Source organism: Pteronotus mesoamericanus, unplaced genomic scaffold (genome assembly GCF_021234165.1).
Source record: "Pteronotus mesoamericanus isolate MK-2021 breed Mesoamerican mustached bat unplaced genomic scaffold, CSHL_Meso_final contig_2, whole genome shotgun sequence".
Taxonomy (NCBI): domain Eukaryota; kingdom Metazoa; phylum Chordata; class Mammalia; order Chiroptera; family Mormoopidae; genus Pteronotus; species Pteronotus mesoamericanus.
In genome coordinates this window covers 27557967-27584598 of record NW_026555084.1, presented here as the reverse complement: position 1 = coordinate 27584598, position 26632 = coordinate 27557967, and the positions used below count along the sequence as shown (strand labels likewise).

Sequence of the window (26632 nt, the reverse complement as noted above, 5' to 3'; positions counted from 1 at the left end):
GTATCTTTCTTGAAATCCTCCAAGATTTTCCTTCTATATTTGGGTGCTTACGTGTTTACAATATCTGTCCTCTCGATAGAGTCTTCCCTTGAGTGTTACAAAGCACCCAGACGTCATCTCTGGAAACCCAGAAAGTCTCTGTAGTCCCAGAACCATCAGGCCCCGACGAGACCTCCCTTCAGCAGAGACTGAGTTTTCAGAGAAAACAAGACCTTACTGGGGGGGGCGGGGGGAGACTCACTTACCAAATACACAGACCCTCAAACATTCACCCAGACATCGGGGTCCCTGTTCCTATGCAAGTCCAGGGCACCCCAAAAAGAAACTCTCCTGTTCTGCCTACGAGTCGGGGGTGCCAGGAGGGCAGGAGAGAGGGCCCAGCCCCAGGACGGACCCTGGCAGGGGGGTCCAAAGGCCCATGCCTAGTGCTGCAGCGGGGGGCAGCCCCTGCCGCGCAGACAGCTCCCCCTCGGACAAAGGAGGAGGAAGCACCAGGCGCCTCGGCCCTCCTGAGAGGCCGGGCCTGTTCATGGCGTCGCTGTGGAGGCCCAGCTAGGCCTGGGCTCTCAGAGGGCCTGTTCCAAGGGGGTGGGGGCGGGGATGGGTGCGATAGGGCCAGAGGCTCCCGTTGAAACAGTGCCCCGGCCTCCCAAATGCAACCTCTGAGTCCCCTTCCAGCAAATAAATTCAGTGCATTCTAATAAAAACACGGAAAAGATGAGCTCATTGAAATTCTTATCCTCAGTTTTCTTTGGAACCAAGACCTGACCCCAGGAGCCAACTCCGACATCATGTCCCTGGTGAACCCTCCCCTCGCCCTGTGCCCCCGGACCCCCACACAGGGCCCTGCTCAGTGCCGGCCACCATTAAACATCTACGGAATGAATGAGCTGCCTGTGGGCTTCTGGAACGGCGTGAGACGCCAAGCCTCATGTTCCCGACAGGCGCAGCGCGTCTCAGAGTAACTCTGTCTCAGTGTTTGGCTTGGCCGGGCCTCCTTCCTAATGGGGTGAAAGACAAAGACGTCTCTTGTGTGTCCTCCTCTGCTGGGACACAGCTTAGTATATGGCTTCCTGCCGGCAGGCCCAAGGCCAGGGGTCTGGCCCATGTGCTAATGACTCACGGCAGCACAGGCTCCAAAGAGACTTTCGAAAAGTGTTCGGTTCCCATCCACTGTCACCCAGGTAACCGGGCAACCTTTTTAACTTCCTTGATGCCTTGATGAGCTGGGTTTTTCATGCGAAATGGAGGTACTCTTCATTTGCCCCCAACAATAAGGTAAATGACTTCCATGACCCAAGAGAATCTTGCCATCAGTGCTCAGGTAGTCGAAGTCCTTTCATCTGGAGGCTACGAAGGGAAGGCGGATGCAAGACACCACGTCACGCACTTGCAGAGCCTAACACACGATGTCTCTGTCGCTCACAGACCTGGCACAGGCAGCGGCTCGGGGAGAGTGGCCTGCTCTGCCTGACATCTCTTCCAACATCCTTGCCAACACAGAATCCGCTTTGTCAAGGTAGAAAGAGGGACATTTCTGCCTCTAACCATGATGGAGGAGCCAGCACCATAAACAACTGAAACACTAAAATATGAGTTTTCTTATTTTATGCATATACAGAAATGTATACAGTTGTCAAAACTGATTGAACTGAACACTTAAAACCTGTGAATATATCCATGTAAAGTCTACCTCAATAAAGAGAGCTCTAATTTCCTCCAAAAAACGTTAAGAATTTTTGTTCATCAAAGGACTCCATTAAGAATGCCAAAGCAAGCCACACAGACTAAGAGGAGTGGTTTGTCACATATGTAACCAACTAAGGGCTTGTATCCAGAATAGAAAACTCCCACAAAACTACAGAAAAAGACAGTCACTCCAATAGACAATAAGCAAGAGACTTGAACATCACTTCACAGGAAAGGATATTGAAATGCCCCATAAACATGAAAAATTGATCATAATGATTAAGCATCAGGAAAAGCAAAGTCCAACCACAATGAGATACCACCATAGAGCCACCAGATTAGCTAAATGTAAGAACACTAACAATGCCAAGTGTTAGCAAGGATGTGGCGCAACAGGAACTCCCATCCACTGCCAGAGAATATAAACTGGTACAATCCCTTGAGAAGATTGCTTGGCATGAGCTATTCAAGTATGCATCCAGCCATTCAGCTCCTGGTTGTACACCCACCAGAAAAGCCAGCTCTTCTGCAGGCAACAAAAGACATGTATCTGTATAAGAATGTTCCTAAGAGTATCATCCATAATAGTTTGAAACTGGAAATAACTCAAATGTCCATCAATAGTAGACTACTGCCCTGTAAAACACGGGATATTTTTATAATAGGATACCAGACAGCGATGAAAATGAATGAGCTACACCTACACACTAAACCACCTGTGCATCTCACTATCATAATGTAGAATGAAAGAAGCCGCTCACAATAGAAAATATACAATGCACACTATGATTCAATTTGTATGAAAGTCCAAAACATACTAAATTATAGTGTTAGGGATATATACTTAGGTGGTAAGCCTAAAAAGAAAAGTGAGGTAGTGATTACCATACAGGTGAAAATAATCCTTCCCTAGGGAGGGAGGGAGGCAGAGCGGGGAGAGCTCGGGGTGCAGGCCACGTTTGATTTCTCTGCCTGGGCGATGGCTACACAAGCATGTGCTTTGTAATAATTTGTTAAGCTGTACATTTGATGTCTTTTCATAGAGTGAGTTATGTTATATTCATTATAAAAGCAATTCTAAAAGGGAGAAGAGGATACACCTCAACGTGTAGGGCCTAAGGGGAGAGAGCCTTGGGATAATTTTCCGGCTCACGGTTCCGCAGCTGCCTCACGAAGGGCGCAAGCCCGGCGTCAGGCCGCACCCGAAGCCAACCCCCAGCCCTCTCCTATCAGCCGTACAACCTCAGGCAAGTCGCTCAACTCCGTAGACTCCTGTTCCCTTACCTGAGAAATGGGGTACTATGGTGCTCCTTAATTTATGATAGGGTCACACCCCAATAAACCCATCGCAAGTGAAAGATGTCATTAGTGAGAAATGCATTTAACACACCTGACCTACTAAACGCAGAGCCGAGCCTCACCAACCTTACACGTGCTCGAAACACTTCCCTGAGCCTCCCGCTGGGCAAACCCCTCGCACAAAGAATACACTGCAGGGCTCTGGTCGCTCACCCCGGGGATCGTACACTTGACTGGGAGCGGCAGCTGGAGGCCCCAAGCCTGAGAAACGGTCACAATTCAAAATTCAAAGTATGTTTTCTACTCAGTTGGTACCGCTTTCACACTGTCGTAAAGTCAAAAAATCATCAAAGCATCGTAAGTCAGGCCCACCCGCCCTGGGCCGGGGGACGCACAGGAGCAGTGAGAGCGCGGCCGTCCTGAGCCCTCACGCGGTGCGCACTGCTGCTGCAGTCCGTCTGCAGGACCTTCACCACGAAGAAACCAAGTCCAGCTCTCGGCATAGAAACATTCATCACGCTTCCCTGTGATTGCTTAACTCTTTTTCTTCTCTGCCCGACAGGGGCACCCTGGGGACCGAGGCCGGTCCGGCCTGACCTGGGCCGTCCCCAGCGCGCAGCACCGCGCCCGAGGGCAGGGAGCCCCGGTGTCCGCAGTCACAGCAGAGTGTGGGCACCTGCAAGCAAGCCGCGGAGCCCAGGCCCTGCTCCGTGCTGGCTCCCCCGGGGGGAAGCCCCCTTGGCTCCGGCACGCCGAGTAACCTAAAAGTGGCTCTCTCTGGGCTCCTGGGCCCCACTGCCTCTAGCCCAGGGGTGTCCAACCTTTTGGCATCTCCGCGCCACACTGGAAGAAGAGTTGCCTTGAGCCACGTATGAAATACACTGCAAACCGTAATCGCCAATATAATCTCATGACTTAGGTAAATTTACGATTTTGTGTTGGGCCTCGTTCATAGCCATCTTGGGCTGCACGCAGCCCGCCGGCCGCAGGCTGGACGCCCCTGCGAGACCAAGGTTCTTGGAAGCAGCCCAGGGCACGATGGGAAGGACCCCTTGGCCTTGTTCCAGGGAAAGGATGGGGGTGGGGAACAGAGGATGAGGTTGGAAAGCTCCAAGCAGCCCCATCTGTCACCTAGCAGGCTGCACACGTCCGGATGGTTCAGGGTGACCTGGCTCTGCCAAGCGGCATGTGCCAAGGCAGCCCTCAGGGAGCCAGGGGGCCAGTCGCAGGACCGGGGGCATCTCCGGGGCAGCGCCTCCGAGCTCGCACTCCTTGGTGGGCCTGAGGTTCCTGCTGACTCTACTGTGGTCAGTGACATGCTGGAAACTCCTCCCCACACACACAGTCCTTTCACAAACAAAACCATTTTCTCTTCCCGACAAACCTGTGAGCTATCAATTGCCCCTTTTACAAGGTAGGAGGCTCACAGGAACCCAAAGCTCAGACCAAGGTCATCGGGGACCTTGACCTCACCCTGCACTCCCCCTCCCCCTCCCTTTCCCCCCAGCTCTGTCTTTCTAGAATAGGTATGTGCACCATGGGCCGAGATGACTTTAGCCCCAGCAAAGCCCAGAACATTCCAGTTAGCCCTCAAGATCCCAGGCTCTTCGTCCCTCCCAAGGGAATGAGATGTATTTGGCCTCCCCTGGAGGCTACAGATCAGTGTGGAGAGGACTCGGAGACTAGAGGTCAGGCCCAGAGTGGGAATCCAACCCAGACCTGCCCGATTCCAGGGCCCGCCATAGCTCTAATGCACGGCAAGGCTCTCAGACGGGGGTGCCGTCCAATCCACAGGCAAAGGGGCTGCCAGGAGAGGTGCACCCGGAGCCCAGCGAGAAGGGTGTGCAGGAAGTCCAGGGCTCCCGGGTCACGGCACCGCTGGGTTTCCCGGCAGAGCAATGGGGCGGTTTAGGGGTGCTGAGAGGGAGCCGCACAGGGTTTCAGAGCAGGTGTATTAGGGTGTCAGGTGGAGAAGGGCTTCCTAAGGAGCAAGGCTGTTGGGTCTGGAGCCTCATCGGAGTGGCTCCTCAGGAGGGAGGTGGAAGACAGGAGGGCTTAGGTAGGGGTAGAGGCTGCGACTTACGGTCCAAAAATCAGGCCCCCTTGAGCCATGTCAGTAGCCTAGACAGCAGGTCAGCACCATGCAGAGCTACAGAGATGACAGTCAGAAATGGTCCCAGCTCCACTTCCAGAATCTGCCCCTGCCACATCCCCTCCTCCTGTTGAAGGGAGTAAAAACACAGGTGAACACCACCCAGCCCCAGACTGACCTCACGCCACAGGACAGCCTCCTTCTCCGCTCCCTTGGAAGACATCTGGCCCTGGGAAGAACACTTTTAACCTCTCGAACTCCTGCTGGGAAGGATGGGACTGCTTACTGCAGTTCCCAGACGGGAGGCAAACTGCCGCGCCGCAGACCAGACTGAGAGAGGGCAGAAGGCAGCCGGCCAGAGGCACCAGGGAGAGGCCCGTAACCCCTCGCAGCTGCGTGAGCCGCCGTCTCCCCCACCCCCGCCTCACGGGCAGCGGCTGCTGTGCCGATTGACGGAGCGTGGGACTGGGGCAGCGGCGAGATCGTACAGTCAGTGTGAGTTCAGCTCCATGCGGGAATGCGGGCGTTCGGATGCAGTTCTAGGTCCCGGATATTAGTAGAATTAGACTGCGCCGACTCCATGAGCCGGCGTAGAGTGTGATTTGTCGTGGTTTCCTCCCCTCATTTCCCGAATGTGTCACTGAACCATTTTAAGGGGCCTAGCGGCCTCCAGGCAGCACCGTGAGAGGCGCCGGAGATGAGTCAGAGCCGGTCTCCGTTCTCATAGACTCACAGGTGGAGGCTGCCCCGCACACCAGAGCTGCGGCTGACCCTCCTGAGTTCACACCTAACATCAACACCCCAGTTGCGACACGTCTGCCCTAACGCATTCTAAATGTCTCTCTCTGCCACCCAAGGTTCAACACATTCCTTTCCAAGGAAGATACTGAAATGGGAGTTCAAGGCTAACCTTGTGTACCGTTCGTACCCACATTCGGGGCCGAGCTCCTGGTCTATCCACAAAGTGACAGACACCACACAGGAGGGCACGGTAGTGCTCTAAGGCTCAAATGTGAGTCTTACGTGTGCCATCCAGTCCTACGTAGGCCCTCCTTTGCATCATGGAATCCAGACCAATTCTAGGACAGAAATGTTCACACATTATTGCCAAACCACAAATTGGAAACCATCTAAACAGTCAACAGGAACGTAACTAAATAAATCAGATAGCTATTAAATGTTTGTAAAGAATAGTAATGATATAGAAAATGCTCCTGATTTGCAAGATAGTCTCTATGAGGCCTGTCTGGTGTGGCTCAGGTAGTTGGCGCATAGTCCTGTCACCAGAAGGTTGAGGGTCTGTTTCCAGGTCAGGGCACACGCCTGGGTTGTAGGTTTGACCCCTGGTCTGGGCGCATGCAATTCCTGGTCAGAGCAAACACAGGAGGCAACTGATAGATGCTTCTCTCTTGCATTTATATTTCTCTCTCTCCCTGTCTCTCTAAAAGCAATGAAAAAAAAAATGTTCTCAGGTGAGGATTAAAAAAAATCTCTATATGACCTTTCAGCTGGAACCACCATCTTCCAGTAATTCCCCAAAATGACTAACACAAAGGGAAAGAGGAGAGGCACCTGCTGTCTGCTCTCTAGGCCTTTTGGAAAACACGTAGCTGTTCCTTTGGCCACATACATGCGAGTCTACAGGAAAGCCGATGTTGTACGCATGGAGGAGCAGGCACTGTTCCAAAAGGAATGCCCCACAGCCGTTGCCATGGCAAAACTGGAGCAGTCTACGGTGTCACCCAGCATGCGGTGGGCATTGCTGTAAACAAACACGTTAAGGGCAAGAGTCTTGCCAAGAGACTTCATGTACCCATTGAGCATATTAAGCACTCTAAGAGCCGAGATAGCTTCCTGAAACGTGTGAAGGAAGATGATCAGAAAAAGAAGGAAGCCGGACTTCCAGCCAAGATGTAGGCATAGGTAGACATGCTTCGCCGCCTCGAACAACCATAAAAAGGATCACAGCTAACCTCAAAATAAAAAACCAGAACTGCCAGAAAATTGAACTGTATGGAAGTCCAACAACTAAGGGTTTAAGGACAAAATATTCACCCAGGTGGTAAGGAGGGGCAGAGCCGGGGAGCTGGAGCAGACACGCTGGGGCAGCGAGGCAGCGGCGGCGGCGGGGCAGTGGCGGCAGCCCGCAGCGAGGGCGGTTCCACATTCACGTGGCAGATAAAAACCAGGAGGGGCACCTGGGGAGCGAGCGCTCTCAGCCCCAGGCCAGCCTGCACAGCCCGTTTCCAGCGCCAGGAAAATAAAGCCTCATAACTTCTGGCTGTAAAAACCAGTGGGGGTTGGAGCAGCAGACGCAACAGCCAGTCTCTCAGGAGAGTCTGTTTAAAGGGCCCCAAAGGTCCTAGAACTAACAGAAACCCACCCATACTGGGAACCACCACCAGGGCAACAGCTAGAGGGGCACCAGCTGCATGCGGGAAGTGGGTGAGGTGACTGGAAAAGGGGCGAGTGCCAAGTGAGTGGCACTGTTCCCTCTCAGACCCCTCCCCCACGTACAGCACCACAAAGTGGTTGAGCAGGCTGCCCTGCCCTGGCGAATACCCAAGGCTCTGCCCCTTACAACATCACAGGTACACCAAGGCAAGAAGCAGATTGACCTAACACACGGAATCAAACACAGGGAGGCTGCCAAATTGAGCAAAGAAATATGGCCCAAATGAAAGAACAGATCAAAACTCCAGGAAAGAGCCAAGTGAAACGGAGACAGCCAACCTATCAGATGCAGAGTTCAAAACACTGGTGATAAGGATGCTCAGAGAACTCACTGAGTAGGGCAAATGCATAAGGGAAGAAATAAAGGCTACACTAAGTGAAATAAAGAAAACTCCACAGGGAACCAACAGTGAACGGAAGGAGACCAGAGTTCAAATCAACGATTTAGAACATAGGGAAATAAAATAAATAGACAACCACTACAGAATGAAGAAATAAGAATTCAAAAAAATGAGGGGGAAAAAAAGACTCTAGGACATGTCCAAAAGTGCTGACATCTGGATCATAGGGATGCCAGAGGCAGAAGAGCAAGAAACTGAAAATTTATTTGAAAAAATAATGAAATAAAACTTCCCTAATTTGGTAAAGGAAACAGACATAAAAGTCCAGGAAGCACAGAGTCTCAAACAAGTTGGACCCAAACAGGACCACACCAAGACACATCATAATTAAAATGCCAAAGGTTAAAGATAACAAGTCTTACAAGTAGCAAAAGAAGAGAGTTACCTACAAAGGAGTTCCCGTGAGAATGTCACCTGATTTCTCAAAAGCAGCTTTTCAGGCCAGAACAGATTAGCAAGAAATATTCAAAGTTATGAAAAGCAGGGACCTACGACCAAGAATCTAGCAGAGCTATCATTTAGAGTCAAAGGGCAGATAAAGTGCCTCCCAGACAAGGTAAAGCTAAAGTTCAGCATCACCAAGCCATTATTATATGAAATGTTAAAGGGACTTATCTAAGAAAAAGATCAAAACTATGAACAGTAAAATGACAACTCACTGCTACCAACAACTGGATATAAAAAACAAGAAGAAACTAAACAAACTGGAACAGGAACAGAATCACAGAAATGGAGACCACATCGGGATTACCAGCAAGGAGGGTGAGGGGGGAGAATGGGGAAAAGGTACAGGGAATAAGGAGCACAAATAGTAGGTATAAAATAGGCAGGGGGAGTTGAGAACAGTATAGGAAATGGAGAAGCCAAAGAACTTACATGCACGGCCCATGACTTTATGAACTAAGGGCGTGGGGACGCTGGAGGGAAGGGGGTGCCAGGTGAAGGGGGGAACAAATGGTAAAAAAAATTGGGACAACTGTAATAGCATAATCAATAAAATATACTTTAAAAAAAAAAAAAGGAGGAAGCCAAAGAGAGAGATACCGGGGTCCAACGGAAGCGCCGGTCTGCCCCCCGAGGGGGCGCACTCTTCTGTGAGAACCAGTGGAAGCAGCCTGAGCTGCTGGAACCCACTCCCTGTGAATTCATGGCACAGAGTGTGAAACAAGCAAAAGACCTCTGCACTGGTAAAAAAAATGTTTGTTAATTTTGAATGAGATCAAATTTTAAAATTACAACATGAAAAGTATGTCTGAATTTTTCATCGATGTACAATCTGACCTTGGAACGTCAGAGGCTGCTTGGTTTCAGCACTGGGGCTGGAGTGGCAAAGGCTGTGTGGTCGGGGGGACCCGAGAACCCTGGGCCCACCCGGGGGGCGGTCCCCCAGGACAGGGGAGGCTTGGGCAGGAAGACACCAGCGGGGCGGGATGCTAGAAAGCGCACACGCTGCTTTAGCTGCCCGCTTCTCTTTGTAATCCTACTGTGCAACAGTTTCCAACTTCAGGACTTGGAGGAAAAGTAGGACTTGGAAACTAAGTGGAATTGGAAGAGACAGAGCCCTACCACTGCCAGAGCCAGCTGGTCAGTTCAGCTTCGCCCCCAGACACAGCACCAACCCTCAGTCACCGCCCAGAGGAGGACCCCATGCCACCATTAAAATAAAACATACGTATAAAATCATGGGTTGATATATCTTTGCCATTTATTTTTTGAAATCTTATTCAAAATATTAAATAATACAATTTCAGATATAAAAAAAATTACTGCAATAAAACAGTGCAGGTGTATTTCCATTGTGCTCCCCTTCCTTGTTGGGACAGTACATTGTCTGCCAAGAGAAGTGGCAGACGGCCCCGACCCTGCCAGCTCTGCCCAGAGCACGCGCCTCCTCGCTCCCCCGGGCTTCGCGGTGGCTGGCGGGGTGGGGTCTGACGTACACTAGGGGTTATGTTTTCTGAAAGGCTGTTGTGACTCTTGTAAGTCAACCATGCTTCAAATCACGTATTTACACATCGATCAATTCTTATGATAGATCAGTTAAAATAAAATACAGTAAGTAATTTCCAGTCACTGTTTAAATAAAAAATGGGAGAACAAGTACAGTGGGAGAAAACATAAGTGTACACATACAGTCTTTATGCATACAACTTCACTTAGGTTTAATTTTAACTTGAAAGACCTAAATATAACATTACTTAAGTGATAATGGCCCCTAAAATTTATTCAAATTTACTAGAAAATAATAAACAAAGTGAAAAACTCTGATATAATTTTAAATTCTGCCCCTGGCTTGAAAGCTTGGAGGAACCCGTGCTACCATCAATTGCCAACTAAAAGCAATTGTGCATGTATTAATATCTTACCACAATTTCTATCTCTAAATTTAATTCAGTAATTCAAACCAAAAAATATTATCTCTATAACATTTTACCCATGTCCACTGCAAACTGCAGTCTATTGCCAGAATTTCTAGAAATAGTTGTTAATTGACCTAAAATTGTGATCAGATTGAATATTATCATTAACTTAAATTATGTTTAAATTATCCAAAAATATCCAAAGCAATTTTTCTGGCGAAGAAAAATATTACTAATATGCAAAGTATTATTACATACATCTTTGTAGATGACAGTTTGGGAAGAAAAATAAGTGTCCTTAAAAAAAGTATGTGGATGGCAGGAAAAGAATCCGAGTCAGCAGCGCCAGGTATGTTAGAATTTAGTTCCAAGTTTGGGATCTCTTAAAAGTAGTATCACTAATGCTTCCAAGAGTACAGTAAGGAAATCTAAAACAATAAAAACTAACAGGAAATGCTTAGCTCCACACTTTGGACACCTGATTGAATTCACCTCTGAAAGTGTAGATTAAAAATTATACACTCCTTGTTTGTGACATTTAATTTCCAAAGCACCAAGGCAAAGTAAAGAGAGACCCACCTCTCATTTAATACCAACTGCCTATGGCATACCTCTGCATGGTATCATATAAAAAGTCAAGCAAATAAAATTATAGAATAAGCAAACTCAAACCACACAGCTTTAGAAAATATAATCATTGGTAATCTTCAGCGAAGGCATCGCCTCATTAACATTCTGGTCTAGACGATGATACTCCACTGTTTTGGAACAAAGACCATCACGCCATTTCCTGCTTTGAACCAGGAGGAAAATCTGGAATAAGACAAAATAAATGAGACAGGCAAGAGAAAACAGAAGAGATGCTAAAAGTTTTTTATAACAAATACCTCTCTCATGGGTTCCCAAATACAAACAGTAAAATAACAACAACAAAAGGGCTATTTTGTTTTCTATCTTGTAAACAAGACTAGACAGTGCTTCTCAAATTTTACACAGTGCTTGTTAAAGACTGATTCCTGGGCTCTAGCTCCAGAGAGGAGCGAGTTAGTAGATTGAGGTGGAATCCAGAAACCTACCTGTTTAACAAGTCCCTTAGGCATTTACAGTAGAGATGGCTCAACATTAAACACAAGGACAGAATATCCCTGGCATTCAAAATGTTGTCCACCTACAAATATACAAAGCTAGTGATAGGCCACTAAGCCACGAATAACCAAAAGGCTTTTAGAACCCCTGATTCTCAAAGCTGGAAGGCACGCTGAAATAATCCAGTCAGTTCTGTCATTTCTCATGTGAGAAAATCAAGGCTCCAAAGGGGAAGGTGGCTTGCCAGGAATCACAAAGCAAGTTAGGATAAAGTCAAAGACAGAGACCTCCTGACCAGGAAGCATTAAAAGGATACTGTGTGTTTGATTTCCCTGTAAGTATGTGAAAAGCTTAACTATTCAGCTCTGGGACCAAGAGCTCAAGACGTTCCCTCATAAGAAGTCCTCCGTCAGTGCTGCTCATGCCTCCTCTGCCTCATGGAATCCAACAAACCAATTTGAGCACAGAAATGTTCATCGCAACGTTATTTCTGAACCAAAAACTGGAAATCATCTAAATATTCAACCAGAAAACAGCTAAATAAAATACATAGCTATTAAATCATGTTTTTAAAGAACATGAATGGTAATTTAAAATGCTCATGATTTGTTAGGTAAAAAACAAGATACAAAACTCTGTATGAGATCAAATTCATTTAAAAATTACAACAAAAAATAAAAATAAAAATTATAAAATATGCATACATGTCTAAATTATATACATATCTGTAGACCAGAAATACAACAAAATGTTAATAATGCTCAACATTGGGTAGTAGCCTACATTTTCATTTCTATACTTTTCTGAGTTTTCTGAATTCCCTAAAATAAACATGCAATGCTTTTACAAGCAGGGGAAAAGTTACTAAAATATCACTAAGTTCAATGGTTAATTAATTAAAAGTACTAAATTAACAGTCTTTCTCCAGAAGTATTCCCATTGAAATAGCAATGCTAAATTAAGATATAAAACCTTTTTAAAAAAAAATCACTGGGTTTTGGGTTTTCTCATTAAAAAATAATTTTATTTCCTCTCTTAGAAGAATATGTAGTAAACCACTCTGTCTATAATTTGTTAAAATACACTAGATTTATGAACTGATTAGGTAGCTCAATATTTTACCATTTTAAACTTCACTAAAGAAAAAACTCTGAATCATCAAAAGCATTAATAAGAAATATGACTGATGCCCTGGCTGGTGCAGCTCAGTGGACTGAGTGCCGGCCTGCGAACCAGAAGGTCGCTGGTTTGATTCCCAGTCCGGGCACATGCCTGGGCTGCAGGCCAGGCTGCCTGTTGGTGGGTGTGTGAGAGGCAACCTATCTCGGTATCTCTCAAACATCAATGTTTCTCTCCCTCTCTTTTTCCCTCCCTTCCCCTCTCTAAAAATAAAATAAATAAAATCTTTAAAAAAAAATATGACTGAAATACTAAAGGGAAACTAGTGGGGCTGAAAAAACCCAAACTTACCTTCCTTTTGTTGTGATATGTAATATACACAATAGCAATGCAAAAAGCAAAAATAATAAGATGAAAAAAGAAATGGCTATCTTCCTCTTCTGTATGTGAGGGTGGGGTCTTAAAAGACCTCACTGACTGTTCAATTTCCACGTAGCCCCTGTTTTCCTCCAACGGCTCGCTGGGCTCGTCGTCCCTGGGGCTGGCGGTCCAGTCGTAGTCTGTTTCTCCGTAGTCCCCAGTGTCCAGGGCATCTTTGGCGGTGGACGGAGAACTATTCAGTGTGAGAAGATCCTCCTCTTCTATGCTCGGATCTTCGTTGTTATCTGCTTCCTCTTGGGACAGAGAAGTAGCTGGTGAGGGATGAGGGGGGACCGATGCCCCTCCACTCTTCTCTGCACTAGTTGGCAGAGGGAGAGCACTGCTGATCTGGGTGACAGAAGGTTTGGTCTGTTTTTCCTGTGTTAAATCCGCGCTCATATTTGGGGTAGAAACATCTTCTTTGAATTCAGTCTGGCTCAGTGAATCAGCAGGTAACAGAGCTAAAAAAAAGTGAACGAAGAACATTAAACTGAAATCTCTAAATTTATATCTATTAAGATAGAAGCGTATTTACCTAAATTTTTCACTAAGCATTTCTCTTTGCTAAATTCCTATATCTTGCTCTTGAGAATTAGTTAATAAGTCTCAACAGGCAACAGTTACTTTCTTAAGCTGATTATTCCTCAGGTAACAACAGCCTTGCAAGACAGCAACAACTGAAGCAGCAAGGAAGACCCAGCTGCCAGCAGAAGAGAAAAGAAAGAACAGAGAGGGTTTGACTACAGGCCCCCGCGGCCCAGGTCACACGGCGCTCTCACCAGCCCCGCGATCTTCACCCCGCGAGAGGGCAGACCTCAGTGACCTCTGCCCAGCCAGACCCACCCCATGCCCAGAACGGAGACCGTGGCTGATGCTAACACACAGGTCACACGCTAAGTGTGAAATCTGAACTTACGTATTTCCAACACAATACAACAAATTCAAGAGAAGCTAATGTAAACAGCATTTCTAAGTGACACTAGAACTGAAAGACTCCTCCATCTTCCAAATTATAAAAAAAAGGAAAGTATTCTTAGGAAGAAGAAAGGGAAAACTCCTAAAGGGAAAGAATTGGAAACTGGAGGTTAAAAACAAAGTGTGAACTAGACTCTTAAACATTGGGGAAGGCAACCTAGGTGTGGGAATAACACTAAACACGTGCAAGCTCAATCGCCCAATGCTACAACCCACTCGCATGCCTTACCAAAGTAACAGTTAAATTAGTTGCAGAAGTAACTCTATATGCCACAAGTCCAGAAGCATACCTGCTGAAATTTAAGTGTTTCTAATTTATAATCTGATGTAGTATCTGTTAGACAACATCGAGAATACCCATTATACTTAAAAAACTATCATGTGAGATTTAAAAATACTCAGATCATATTTTTAAGTCTATCACAGAAAAGAAGAACATTTATAGGGCTAAGATTAAACCAAATCATTCCTGGGCTTTCAAAAACATGTGTGCATATACACAAATTAACAATCTCACAGACAATTCTTTGTTTATGTGAATACACTCCAGTTTGTGTATCACAGTTGACATCTATTTCATATAGAAAAAATATATTTATTTTTTACACAATATATACACAATATACACAATAGCAATGCAAAAAGCAAAAATAGTTTCAATTGAACTGAATAGAATCTTAGAAAAAATATTTTAGTAAATTAGTAAAACTCTTAAAACAGTTGCAACAGATGATTCCTTGATATTTTTCACTAGAAGAAATCAACAGGGACTACAACTGAATATATTATTCAGAAAACTATTAAAAGGAATTTTTTATTTTATCTATTTAATTTTTAGAGAGAGGGGATGGGAGGGAGAAAGGAAGAAAAACATCAATGTACAAGAGATACATCAATCAGTTGCCTCTCACATGCCCCCAACAAGGGAACTAGCCTGCATCCCAGGCAGGTGCCCTGACCAGGAATCAAACCGGTAAAGCTTTGGTTCACAAGCCGGGGCTCAGTCCACTGAGCAACACCAACCAGGACTAACAGGAATTTCTTAAAATAATTTTTTTACATTTTTCGCTTCAATTTACTTATGATTCAGGCAGGCATTTACAAATTGCTACTTCTCTCTTTAATTTCCCTGAAAAAGTGTTGGAAAATATGTTTTAAAATAAAATTTTAAAGCTGGGCGCCAACAAACTAACCTTGACGTTTTTAAAAATTATTTTTCTAGGCTTGACTTTTAGAATAGCCATGTGAATCTAAAGAGCACAAGCTGACGGGGCGCCCCGCCACCCCGCCACCCCCCCACGCCACAAACGCCTCCCGCCAGTGCGCTCCGGAACTCACAGTCACTCACCAGCAAGTCCCCTCTTTCATCCTTCACTTTCTCATTATAACTGAAACCTGAATCTCCCTGAAGGACACCCTTTCCCTGCAGCCCTTTTAATTAATAGCTCTTTTTTCTCCCACATCCTTGAAGCCCAGCGGAGTCTGGAGGAGGGGAACTAGTCCACCACAGAACGGGTGGAGCCCCTCCCGCACCATCCCCCTCCCCTCCCTGAACGCCGCAGCCTTGGTTCTCCTGCCATCCGCTTTCGCCCACCAGCCTGTGTCCATGAACTCGCTGCCCGGGTCCCTCATTCTCCATCAGCCCAGCTTCTGGCTAGAGTTCACTCTCCCCACGTACTCCTGCCTTCATTTCCAAATCATTGACCTCCTCTCTCTATTCTGATGAGCCAGCCCTCCCTCTCATCACGCTCCTCACACCCAAGGTCATTACCGGCACACGCCTTCCGGACCCTCAGTCTCAGGCGCCCCACTCACTGACCTGACCTCCTGCCCTTCGAATCCACCCCCTGGGATTCTGAATCCGTCGGGACCACCATTCTCGGATTGTACCGCCGTTTCAGCCCTTCAGGGCACCACGCCACCCTCGCCCAATACACCCTCGCCCCTCCTGACCTAGATTCAAGTCTGTGGCCAGCCAGTGTCCCCCCCTCCTGTACACCTTCAAGTCCCTCCACCTTGCTCGCTCGGCCCCACGCACTTGGTGAGGCAGCAACTCTCTGACTGCTCTCCCTCTGCACCACGCAGCTGAGCGCGGCTGAAAAGAAACACACGGCCATGCCCCTGCTTTTATTTCATTTTCAACCCAATGCCAAAATGCTGTTGGCAATTATACTGTATTTTCCTCGTCATCCACCCTCCCGCTCCCTTAGGAAACCATTCACATTTTCCTCTGTCGTCAAACTTTCAACACCTTCTCGGTTGCCCTCACTTGCAACTAATGACTTCACTTCCTAACTTCTCTGAGAAAAATGAAGTGATCAGAAGAGAACTTCCATAACTACCAGAACTCCAGACTCATAAATCCAACTGCCCAGTTAAACTCTCCTCTGAGATGTCTGACTTTCAAATTAACATGCTCAAAATGAATTCTGATTTTGGCCGCCAGGAAGATGGAGTAAACATACATTTCCCTACTCTTCCCACTAAACACAACTGAGGTCCTACATGACATATATTGTGTTGGCCTAAAACTCTGTTATGTTTTTAACGTAAAATAAAAGGTACATTTTTTATTTTCACCAATAACTTTGTTGATTTGGATATTTTGACAGTGTCTGCTCTCTCCTGCTATAGACTTCTAGTGGGCAGAGGCCAGGGGTGCTGCTAAACATCTCCCAATGCATAAGACAGCCCCACAGCAAAGAATTATATGGCCAAAAATGTCAAGAGTACCACGAAACTTCGTAAACCACTTTTGACATGTTTGATCAGTCACAGCACCTTCTCCATACACTGCACAAATTTTTTTTGCATTTCAGGTGTGCTGTTTACCTTTCTCGAAACAATAAAACATAATACGCCAAAAATGTTGAGTATTTTCTTCCATCTTCAATATTAAAATCGCTGCACAAAAATTCACCAATTTCAGTAAGTTTATTTTTAATGCGCGCTGCCATGACAGCTGTCACAACACAATCTTAACAAAATTGTTTCGAATGAAGTTAGAGACAACTAAGCACTGCTAGAGCCATCCGACAGAAAGAACCAAGTAACTTTTTGGCCAGCCCAGTTACAACACAACACGAGGAGACTCTGAACGGTGGAGACTGGGTAGAGCGGTGAGAGACCCCCTGGCCCGAGAAATGGCCCAATGGTGCCCTCCCTGGATTTTCTGTTCACCTCGGGTCTCGCAGACCTAGAGCTGAAGGCAGACACCTGGAAGCAGGCTGAGGGGTACGGACAAAGAGTCCCGTAAGAAGCCTGCTCTCTCTGGCCACATCAGGGCACGGCCTGGCAAGAAAGCAAACATCCACAACAGCCGCTCTGCTCAGGCGAGCGCCCCTCGCATCCACACCTGCGAAGGCCGGTGGGGCATCGAGATCCCGCCCCTCCCCAGACTGTGACAAGGTGCCCTCCGCCTTCACAGGTGGATGGAGCCAGGCAGCCCAGAGAGGAGTCAAGACTGACCACGGCCCAGCAGCACGAGGCCACCTCGGTCATTAGGTCGGCGGAGACCATGAGGGGACCCGAACGCCCACCTTTGCCCAAAAGCAGCAAGTGGGGACTCCGACCTCCACCTGGGAGTGACGGGCAAGCCCTCCCCTGCCAGAGCAATGCCACCAAAAGCCAAGTAGAAGCCCAAGAATAACACAAACTACCACAGCTCACCCAATATGAAATCCATTAAATAGCCCTGTAACTACTAAGGAAATTAAATTCTTAGTTTTAAAACTCCCCAAAAATAAATCTCTTGACCCAAATGGTGCACTAGAGAATTCTACCAAATGTTTAAAGAAGAATTAACACCAATTCTACACAATCTCTCCCAGAGAATAGAAAAGTAAGGAACACTGCTCAATTCACTTTATGAAGCTAATATTATCATCCTGATACCAAAACTAAAGATACTACAGAAAAAGAAAACTAAAGGCTGGTATCTTTCACAACATGGATGTAAACATTCTTAACAACATATTAGCAAATAGAAATCAGCAACACAGAGAAAGAATGATGTTCCAGGAACAGTAAGGTTTATTCCAGAGATGCAAGACTGGTTCTACATTCAAAATTGATCAATGTAATAAACCATATTAACAAGTTAAGTGAACCTTGACCTAAGTCTCGCAACTACATAAAAATTAACCAAAACAGATAACAAACTTAAATGTAAAAAGTAAAACTACAAAAGTTTTACAAAAAGACAGGAGAAAATCTTTGGAATCTAGCAATAGGGAACAAATTCTTAGACCTGACACCAAACACAAAATACGTAAGAGGAAAAATTCATAACTGCATTCCATAGAAATTAAAAGCTTTTGCTACACAAAAGGCTTCCTGAGGTGAGGATGAAAAGACAAGCTACAAAGTGAGCAAAATATTATTAAGCCCCGTATCAAAGGACTAGCACCTAAAATACAAAAGACCTCTGGAACTCAAAAGCGAAAAAGGAAACAACCCAACAGAACATGACGGGCAAAGGCCCCAGAGGCAGCTCACCTAAGAGAGCAGTAAACCCTCATTTTCCTCACTATCAGTTACGAATAGGTTTTGCAACTTTAAGCGAAACAATGTATAACTAAGCTAATTTTGCCACAAGCTAAATGATATAAATAAGAGTTAAGTTCCTACAATATTACAATGATAAATGAAACCTTATTGCAGGACCTGCTGTATACAGATGGCAAATAAGCACATGAAAAGATACTAGCCATTAGGGAAATGCAAGATAAAACCACAATGAGATATCATTGCACAGCTATCAGAATGACTAAAATAAAAAATAATGACAATACCAAATGCTGGAGAGGATGCAAAGAAACTAGATCACTCATATATTAGTAGTGGTACTGTCAAGTAGGAGAGCCATGCCAGAAAACAGTTTGATTTCTCAAAAAACTAAATATGCAACTACCATATGACCCAGCAATTGCTCTCCTGGGCATTTATCCCAGAGAAATCAAAACCTATGTTCACACAAAAATCTGAATGTTTATAGCAGCTTTATTCATAATAGCCAAAAACTGGAAACAACATAGATGTCCTTCAACAGATGAATGGTTAAATAAAATGTAGTACACATCCATACCATGGAATATTATTCAGCAATAAAATGAAACAAACTATTGACACGTGAGACAACTTGGATGACTCTCCACAGAATTATGCGAGGTAAAAAAAACAGTCCCAAAAAATTATATACCATCTGATTCCATTTATATCATATCCTCAAAATGACAAAATTATAAAACTAAAGAACAGATCAGTGGTTGCCAGGCTTTCAGGAGGAGATGTGAATGGAAGGGCAGTTGGGGGCGGGAGGGGGGCGCTGTAAAGGGCAACCCCAGAGGCGCTTAGAGTCGTGGAGGTGCTCCCTCTGGACTAGACCAGCATCTGACGCTGACTGTGACGCTGCACTACAGCGGCGCAGGGTGGAACCACCGGGGAAACTGGGTAACGGGTACACGGGATCTCTGTATTATTTCTTGCAACTGCAATGGATCTATAATTAAAATAAAAAGTTTCATTTTAAAATGTGCTCTTAGCCCTGGCTGATGTGGCTCAGTGGATTGAGCGCTGGCCTGCAAACCAAAAGGTCACCAGTCTGATTCCCAGGCAGGGCACACGCCTGGGTTGCGCAGCCAGGTCCCTAGTTGGGTGCGCCAATCAATGTATCTCTCCCACATCTTGATATTTCTCTCCCTTTATTTTGTCTCTCTAAAAATAAATGAAATCTTTAAAAATAAAAAAATAAAATGCATTTTACTTTCCACTCCAATTAAAAAACAAAAAAACAAAATACAAACAAACAAAAAACAACTTGTTCTTCCTACAATCTCCCTGTCAGTTAACGACAACTCCATTTTTCAAGCCAAAAACCTTGGAGTCATCATGTTCTTAATATCCGACATGCAGTCAGTTACTCTGCCCTCGAAATGCATGCAGAATTTGAAGGCTTTTCATCGCTCCGCTGCTACGGCCTCGGCCCGGCCCTCACCCCAGCCCTCACCGTCTCGCCTGGAATAACACAGCAGCCTCTGAATACACGATCTGCCAGCCTCTCCCCTAACCCCTGCTCTCCACTCTCCACAACAGCCAGAGTCATCCTGTAAAACTCAGGGTAGATGATGGTCCTCCTCTGGGAGTTCTCCAAGTGCAGCGCAGGGTCTAGTCCATAATAATGTAGAAATTATGTATGGTGCCAGGCAGGTCCTGGAAATATCGGGGGAACACTTTATAAAGTACATGACTGTCTAACCACTATGCTGTATACCTGTAACTAATACAAAATAATACAGGATGTAAACTGTGTTTGAAAAAAAAATAAACCCTCTGGGAACTCTCCATTTCTCTCAAAAATGGAATTCCAAGGCATAATAATAGCCCACGAGACCCTACCTGCCCTGACCCCTCACTTCAAACTCACCATCCCTTACTCCTGCCCCCGCCTGCTCTGCCCCTGCCACCCACTGGACAGGCGGCAGGCATTCAGTATTTAGTGATCCTGCTCTTGACCCACTCTCATCACACCACTTCCCAAGCTGCACCTCTGCTCCTGCTGCACCCTCTGAAAAGCCATTCCCAGGGTTCTCAGCCAGGCAAAACCCCACTCATTCTTCTAAGATATCTCCATTATCACCATATTTGTTGTAACTCCAATACCTAGCACCAGGGAGGAGGAGAACTCCTTAGCATTGTCCAAGGACTAAGCACTTGGAAGGAATACACAAGAAGACAAACTAAGAATTCATCTAACACACTTGATGCAAATAACATCAACCTCCTGGACCTCCACTCCTTCAAAACAGGAAGTTGATCCGAAGAAGAACAAAGTGATAACTCTGACTTTACAGAGTTAATTGCTGAGCTTCTAAAAATATATTACTTTAGACCTCTAAGTGTTCCATTTCTATCCTTCCTTAGCTGATATTACCTCTCTACTTAAAATTTAACATTTAAAATAAAACTTCCTAAATTTAATCCTCTATTAGTCTCTTTAAAATAAAATTGTCTTAAAATAAACTATATCAGTATTTCTCAAACAAGAATGCAGAGGACCCTAAGAATTCATTCACACAGTGGCCTGGGAAACATTACCTTAAAAAAATTAAATACATTACACATTAAATTTAGGTAATTGCTTTGGAGCAGTATGAGGGCAAATGTAAAAAAGCAGAGACTTTTGAAACGGCATGTCAAGATTTGGTCACCTAAGGTGACCATCCCATGATCCAAAATAATGTTTATATTAATGTTTTAGACCTCATAAAAACAAAAACATAAAACTTAAAAATCCTTGCAGATTGCCAAGAATATACCCAAGCACTGAAATTTTAAGAAACCTAATAAGGAATTAAGTTTAAATAAATCTGATGTGGTAACTTTCTAACTTCCTATGCTTATTGAAGTTTGCAACTCAATACATTCTATCTAGACTTTAATTTTCTTATTACAAGAGTAATGCTTTGAGATCACTCTGCCATAAGGCATGCTTATAAAAACACTAATATTAGCCAAAGCTCTGTACATGCTACCTTATGCTGCAATTAAGCTGCTTCCCTATGTTAGTTTTCATTTACGTTATTTTCAGCAGGGAACAATCTGAATTTCATATATATAATGTAAAAAAGAAAGAAAGAAAGAAAAAGAACCCCTGAGATGTCCCACCACAGTTGGATCAATATTTCTGGGACTCTAATAAATAAAAACCTACACAAGAGGACACCTTAATATTCCACACTCCCCCTCACTTACCCCGCCCCCAAATCTAAAGATTTTCAACCACCTCTTAAGGGGGAAAGTTGTTTCTGAAACTACAGTTACTAGCCATATATCCCCAAAACCATATAGCTTAAGCATTCCAGCAAGAAATGTAAATGTTTAGGTGTCAGTTTTTTCTCAGGTGATCAAATGACCAAAACAATCATCTACTTAAGTGCTTTAGGAACACAACTATCTGTATCAGCCAGGGAAGTCCTCTGTATTTTACTAATGATGAAAGGGCCTTGGGAAAATGGACCTCAGTCCTTCCCCACAGACGTACAAACACATCCGGTGGGGGCAGCGGGGGGAGTGGCAGTTGCCCTACCCTCAGCAACCACAGCGCTTTAGTAGAAGAATGTATGTCTAGACAGCCTCTGTTGACCTATAAGAGAACACTATCCCTTTCATACTGTTTTTCAGCTGAAAACTCAAAATAGATTTAGGGAGAAAAGCAGGATTGTGTCTTGGCCCAAAATAAAAAAGGGACTATTAAACAAAATACTGCTTAATCATTGTAAGTTCTTATTAGTGATTTGTTCCCCCTAAGCTGCAGGCCCTGGTTTATAGATTTCCTCATTTCTCAATGAAGCCATCAATATATCTTGATTCACAATGTAACATGTAACATTTCTAAGTAAAGTAATACTTAATCAGGCAGGTTTATTTGCAACAGTCAAGATATGGAAACAACCTAAGTGCCCATCAATGGCTAAATGACTAAGGAAGGTGTCAGATATATAAACATGGACTATTACTCAGCCATAAAAAAAATGGAGTCTTGTCATTTGGGACAACGTGGATGGACTTTGAGGGCATTACACAGAGAAAGATAAATACCATATGATTTCACTTATAAGTATAATCTTAAAAAAAAACAAAAACAAATCAAAACAAGGCCAAGCTCATAGAGAGAGAACAGAATGGTGACTTGTGAAGGGGTTGGAGAGAAAGATTGGCAAAGAAAGTCAAAAACTACAAACTTCCAGTTATAAAATAAGTCAGGGGGATGTAATGCACAGCATGGTGCCTTTAGTTAATAATACTGTTGTACTGCATATATGAAAGTTGTTACGTGAAAAAATCTTAAAAGTTCTCATTACAAGAAAAAAACCGTAACTATGTATGAGAACATATGGTAACTAGACTTACAGCAGCAATCAGTTTGCAGTGTATACAAATATCAAATCTTATGTTGTACACCTGAAACTAATGTATATGTCAATTATATCTCAATTAAAAAGTAAACATATTTTAAAAAGGAAATACTTAAATCCCATAGAGGCATTAAGATAAAGCAGGATTGCCCCCAGCAGGGTAGCTCTGTTGGTTAGACCATCGACCCCTACGGCAACATTGTGGGTTCGATCCCGAGTCTGGGCATATACAAGAATCAACCAATGCGAGCATAAATAAGTAAAATAACAAACTCATGTTTCTTTCTTTCTTTCTTTCTTTCTTTCTTTCTTTCTTTCTTTCTCTCTTTCTCTCTTTCTCTCTCTCTCTCTCTCTCTCATTAATAAATAAAAATTGTTAAAGAAGAAAAGAAGCAGAACTGTCCTGTTGACCCAGGACCCAGGGAAGGGGGATTATGTTTACAAGGAATCTCCCTTGTCCTGGAATTTCCCCCCGCGCCCCAAGCCCCCGCATTCTGGCTCTTTATCAAACACCAGCCCAGACCTCGGAGCTGCCAGCACCCGGAGCCAGCTTTTCCCTTCACTGCTGCTCCCCATCAGCCCAGCCCGGCCACTGCTCCTGCCCTCCGTGGTCCTGCTGGATCCCTGGGTGCCCTCCCTTTGGGACGCTCTGCAGACGCCCCAACTTCTAACCGCGGCCACCGCCTCAGCACCGGTCTCCTCCGCCGCCTCCTCTCCACGGTCCTAACTGCCCCCTCCGAGAAATTCTGGAGACCACACCACGGCCACCCCAGTGGCAACCCACTCGCGAGCGTAGACCACACCCCCAGCCCGCCCTCCCCGCCCCTCGGCTCCCTCCGCCGGCTGCTCCCCGGGTCCCGGCCCCCTCTCAACCTCTCTCCTCGGGCCTCTTAGACACCCACTTCGTTAGACCCCTTCAGGCAGCCCACTCTCCCTCCTCGGGCTGGTGGCGACCCTGCCCCGCCTTGAGAGCGCCGCCCGCTCGGGACACTCGGGAGCGCCCCTTCCCCGGCTCCGCACGTCTAGGGGTCCGCGCCACCGCCCTGCCGCCGCGCCCCCTTTACCACTGGACACGGTGGCGGACGCGAGCAGGAGGGCCAGGACCAGCGGCCGCTCCAAACCCGCGGGGCCCAGGATGCCCAGCCTGGGCGGCAGCTTCGCTCGCACGGCCCCACTCATCCTCCTCAGAGCGACAGCGGCCATAACGGACTCTGCCCGGAACCTGCGCTGTTGCTAGGCTCTACGTCAGGACGTCAGGCGCGCGTAGGATCCACGGCGCTCGGCCCTTGCGTCCGAGCGTGATGACGTTCATCCTGCCCCGGGGCCCCAGAAGGGATATGGAAAGGACAGGTAGTGGGAGTCGGGGGGCAAAGGGGAAGCCCCCGAGGTCTGTGGCGGGTTAAGGCTGTAACGTGTGTGGTGCGAAGAGGGTCAGAGCGAGCCGCTCCCTGCCTGCCGCACGACGGGCCTCCTCACAGCCAATAAAAGTGTTTTCAAACATTTTTGAGCGGAAGAGGTAACTGTTGAATAAACTGATCCCTAAAGGGATCCCCTCCCCGTGTCCTCCCGGAGGCGGAGGAAGCAAATGTTAACAGTGACAGTGGCTGGGTGGCGGGATTATAAGTAAATGTTTTATTTATTTTTTATTTTTACCCATAATCTGCAACAGATATGCAGCAACCTCTCCATGTTTCAGTATACAGCAGCGAACAAAACAAACCCTGCTTTTGTGGAGTTTACTTCCCTGTGAGGGCCTCTGTTGTGTAAAATGTACACTATACGCAATAGAAAACGTATTAAGGAGGAAAAGCTGGGAAGCTGGCTAGGAAACAGGTGCAAAGAGCTTCCCCGTTTCCTGCAATCAGTTTCTATTACTTTCTTAATTTCGTAACTAAAAAGTCCCAGTATAGGGAAATTCAAATTTAGAAACGTCCAGGGAGTTCCCCTTAAGGCCCTGGCACAGTGCTGTGTTGTGTAAATGTTTCCTTAATAAACAGCGGTAGGCTTCAAATAATAGAAGTTCCATCGGGTGAATTTGCAGGGAAGTCAGCGCGTCACGGAGTGAGGCGTTTACTGCGCCGACAGCCTCACTGCCCTGGGCTCCGCGAGCCCCTCGGAAGGCCGCCGCCGGCCCCCAGACACAGCTGAGCGGCCTCTGAAGAGAGACGGGCCTGTGTTCTCCTGAATCTGGTTGCCCTTAACATTCATCTGGCCCAGGTGACAGCTCTGAAACACAAACTCCACGTTGTTAAGAAAACTAAAAAGCCATTCATCTGTTCATTTCCCGCAGCCCACCACCAGCCCAGAGAGGCTGAATGGCGCCCTTATTGCGAGGCGGCCGGGGGAGCGAGGGCACAGCGGGTCCCTGGAGCGCCCCCTGCCGGGAGCACGGAAGCCACCGCTCACGGGAACGAATGAGCCTCTGAGTTTTAGCTTCTGCTTGTCGGGAGATTCACGTTTAAACAGGCCTTTTCCTATAATAAACACACCTTCAATCCTCTCCTTTGCCCCCGATTGCTTCAGTTCTCTTACTGGTGCGCAATCATGAACTCAAAGCATTTTACACGATATTCTGGCATGCTGCATGCAACAGGCAGGTATTTAAATGAAAATGGGGAAGAAAATATTCCCTCATACTGAGGGCCCTTCGTACCTGGCACCTGGCTGGATGTGCCTAGTACCCATTATGTGCCAAAATCTCCAGACAAATTCAACAAAGTTCACTTTGAAGTAGCTGCACGTCATTACGAACCTGATGAAGGCAGTATGACAAATAATGAGGTCAGCAGATCTGGGGTGATCACACAAAATACTAGAAGTAAATCTGATACCTGTTTGGAATTGTCACTTCCCGATATCCATAAAAAAGGAATTCTGCCTACAAATGTATCATTGAATAGAAAAAAAATGTTCGCATTTGTTGAAACGGTAATATACGTGCAGTTTGTTACTACTATGTGAATGTTTGAAATTTAATCCTCACCGGAGGATATATTTATTGATTTTGAGAGAGAAGGGAGAAACGTCTCCGGGAAAGGCCAGTCCGTCACCTCCCACACGCTCTCTGACCAGGGATCGAACCAACAAACACCCTCAGTATGCGCCCTGACCGGGAATCAAACCCACCTTTTGGTGTACAGAGTGCTGCAACTGAGCCACTCTGCCAAACTCCACCATGTTACTTTTTTAATTATAAATATATGGCAGAATTCTAAAACCCTTCCATGCCTTCGTATAAGCCCGTCTTGGAGTGCGGGAGGAACCTGTAAATATATTACTCCTGTGAAGGCTGCTGTATGGCACAGATGACTTCCTGAGACATCATCCTCAGTGGACCTGACATAATCAGTGAGCCCTTGAAAGGAGCTGGGGCAAATTATGGATATGTAATATACAACATGGTGACTATAATTAATGAGGCTGTGTTGTGTATTTGAAAGTTGCTAAGAGACTAGGTCTTAAAAGTTCTTACAGGAAAAAATTGTAACTATGTATGGTGATAGATGTTAACCTTATGTAGATGTTAACCTTATGTATGGTGATAGATGTTAACAACATTTCCATGTTGTGAGAACCCTAACAGAGAGCCCGGCCACACCGTGCTTGGATTTCTAACCTGGAGAACTGTGAAGTGAGCGTTTTAAGCCGCTAAATTTGTGGTAATTCGTTATGCGACAATGGAAAACTAAAAATCTCTTTCTCTCTTTCTCTCTCTCTCTCTCTCTCTCTCTCTCACACACACACACACACACACACACACACACACAGAACAAAGGGTCAAAGAAAAAGACCAAATGCCCGTTCACTTACACTTTTATTAAT

General features: G+C 45.8%; 1 protein-coding gene and 1 pseudogene across 1 annotated transcript; one reads left to right on the top strand and one right to left on the bottom strand.

Moving 5' to 3' along the window:
* The first annotated feature begins 6617 nt into the window (after positions 1 to 6617).
* LOC129066322 (60S ribosomal protein L21-like) lies at positions 6618 to 9880 on the top strand (annotated as a pseudogene).
* CUNH5orf15 (chromosome unknown C5orf15 homolog) lies at positions 9625 to 24045 on the bottom strand. The gene is made up of 3 exons (XM_054568471.1): positions 23875 to 24045; positions 12852 to 13381; positions 9625 to 11108 (listed from the first exon to the last, which is right to left on the bottom strand). The coding sequence occupies exons 1-3, from the start codon at positions 24011 to 24013 to the stop codon at positions 10977 to 10979; spliced, it is 801 nt and encodes a 266-aa protein (XP_054424446.1). The 5' UTR covers positions 24014 to 24045; the 3' UTR covers positions 9625 to 10976.
* Positions 24046 to 26632: the final 2587 nt, after the last annotated feature.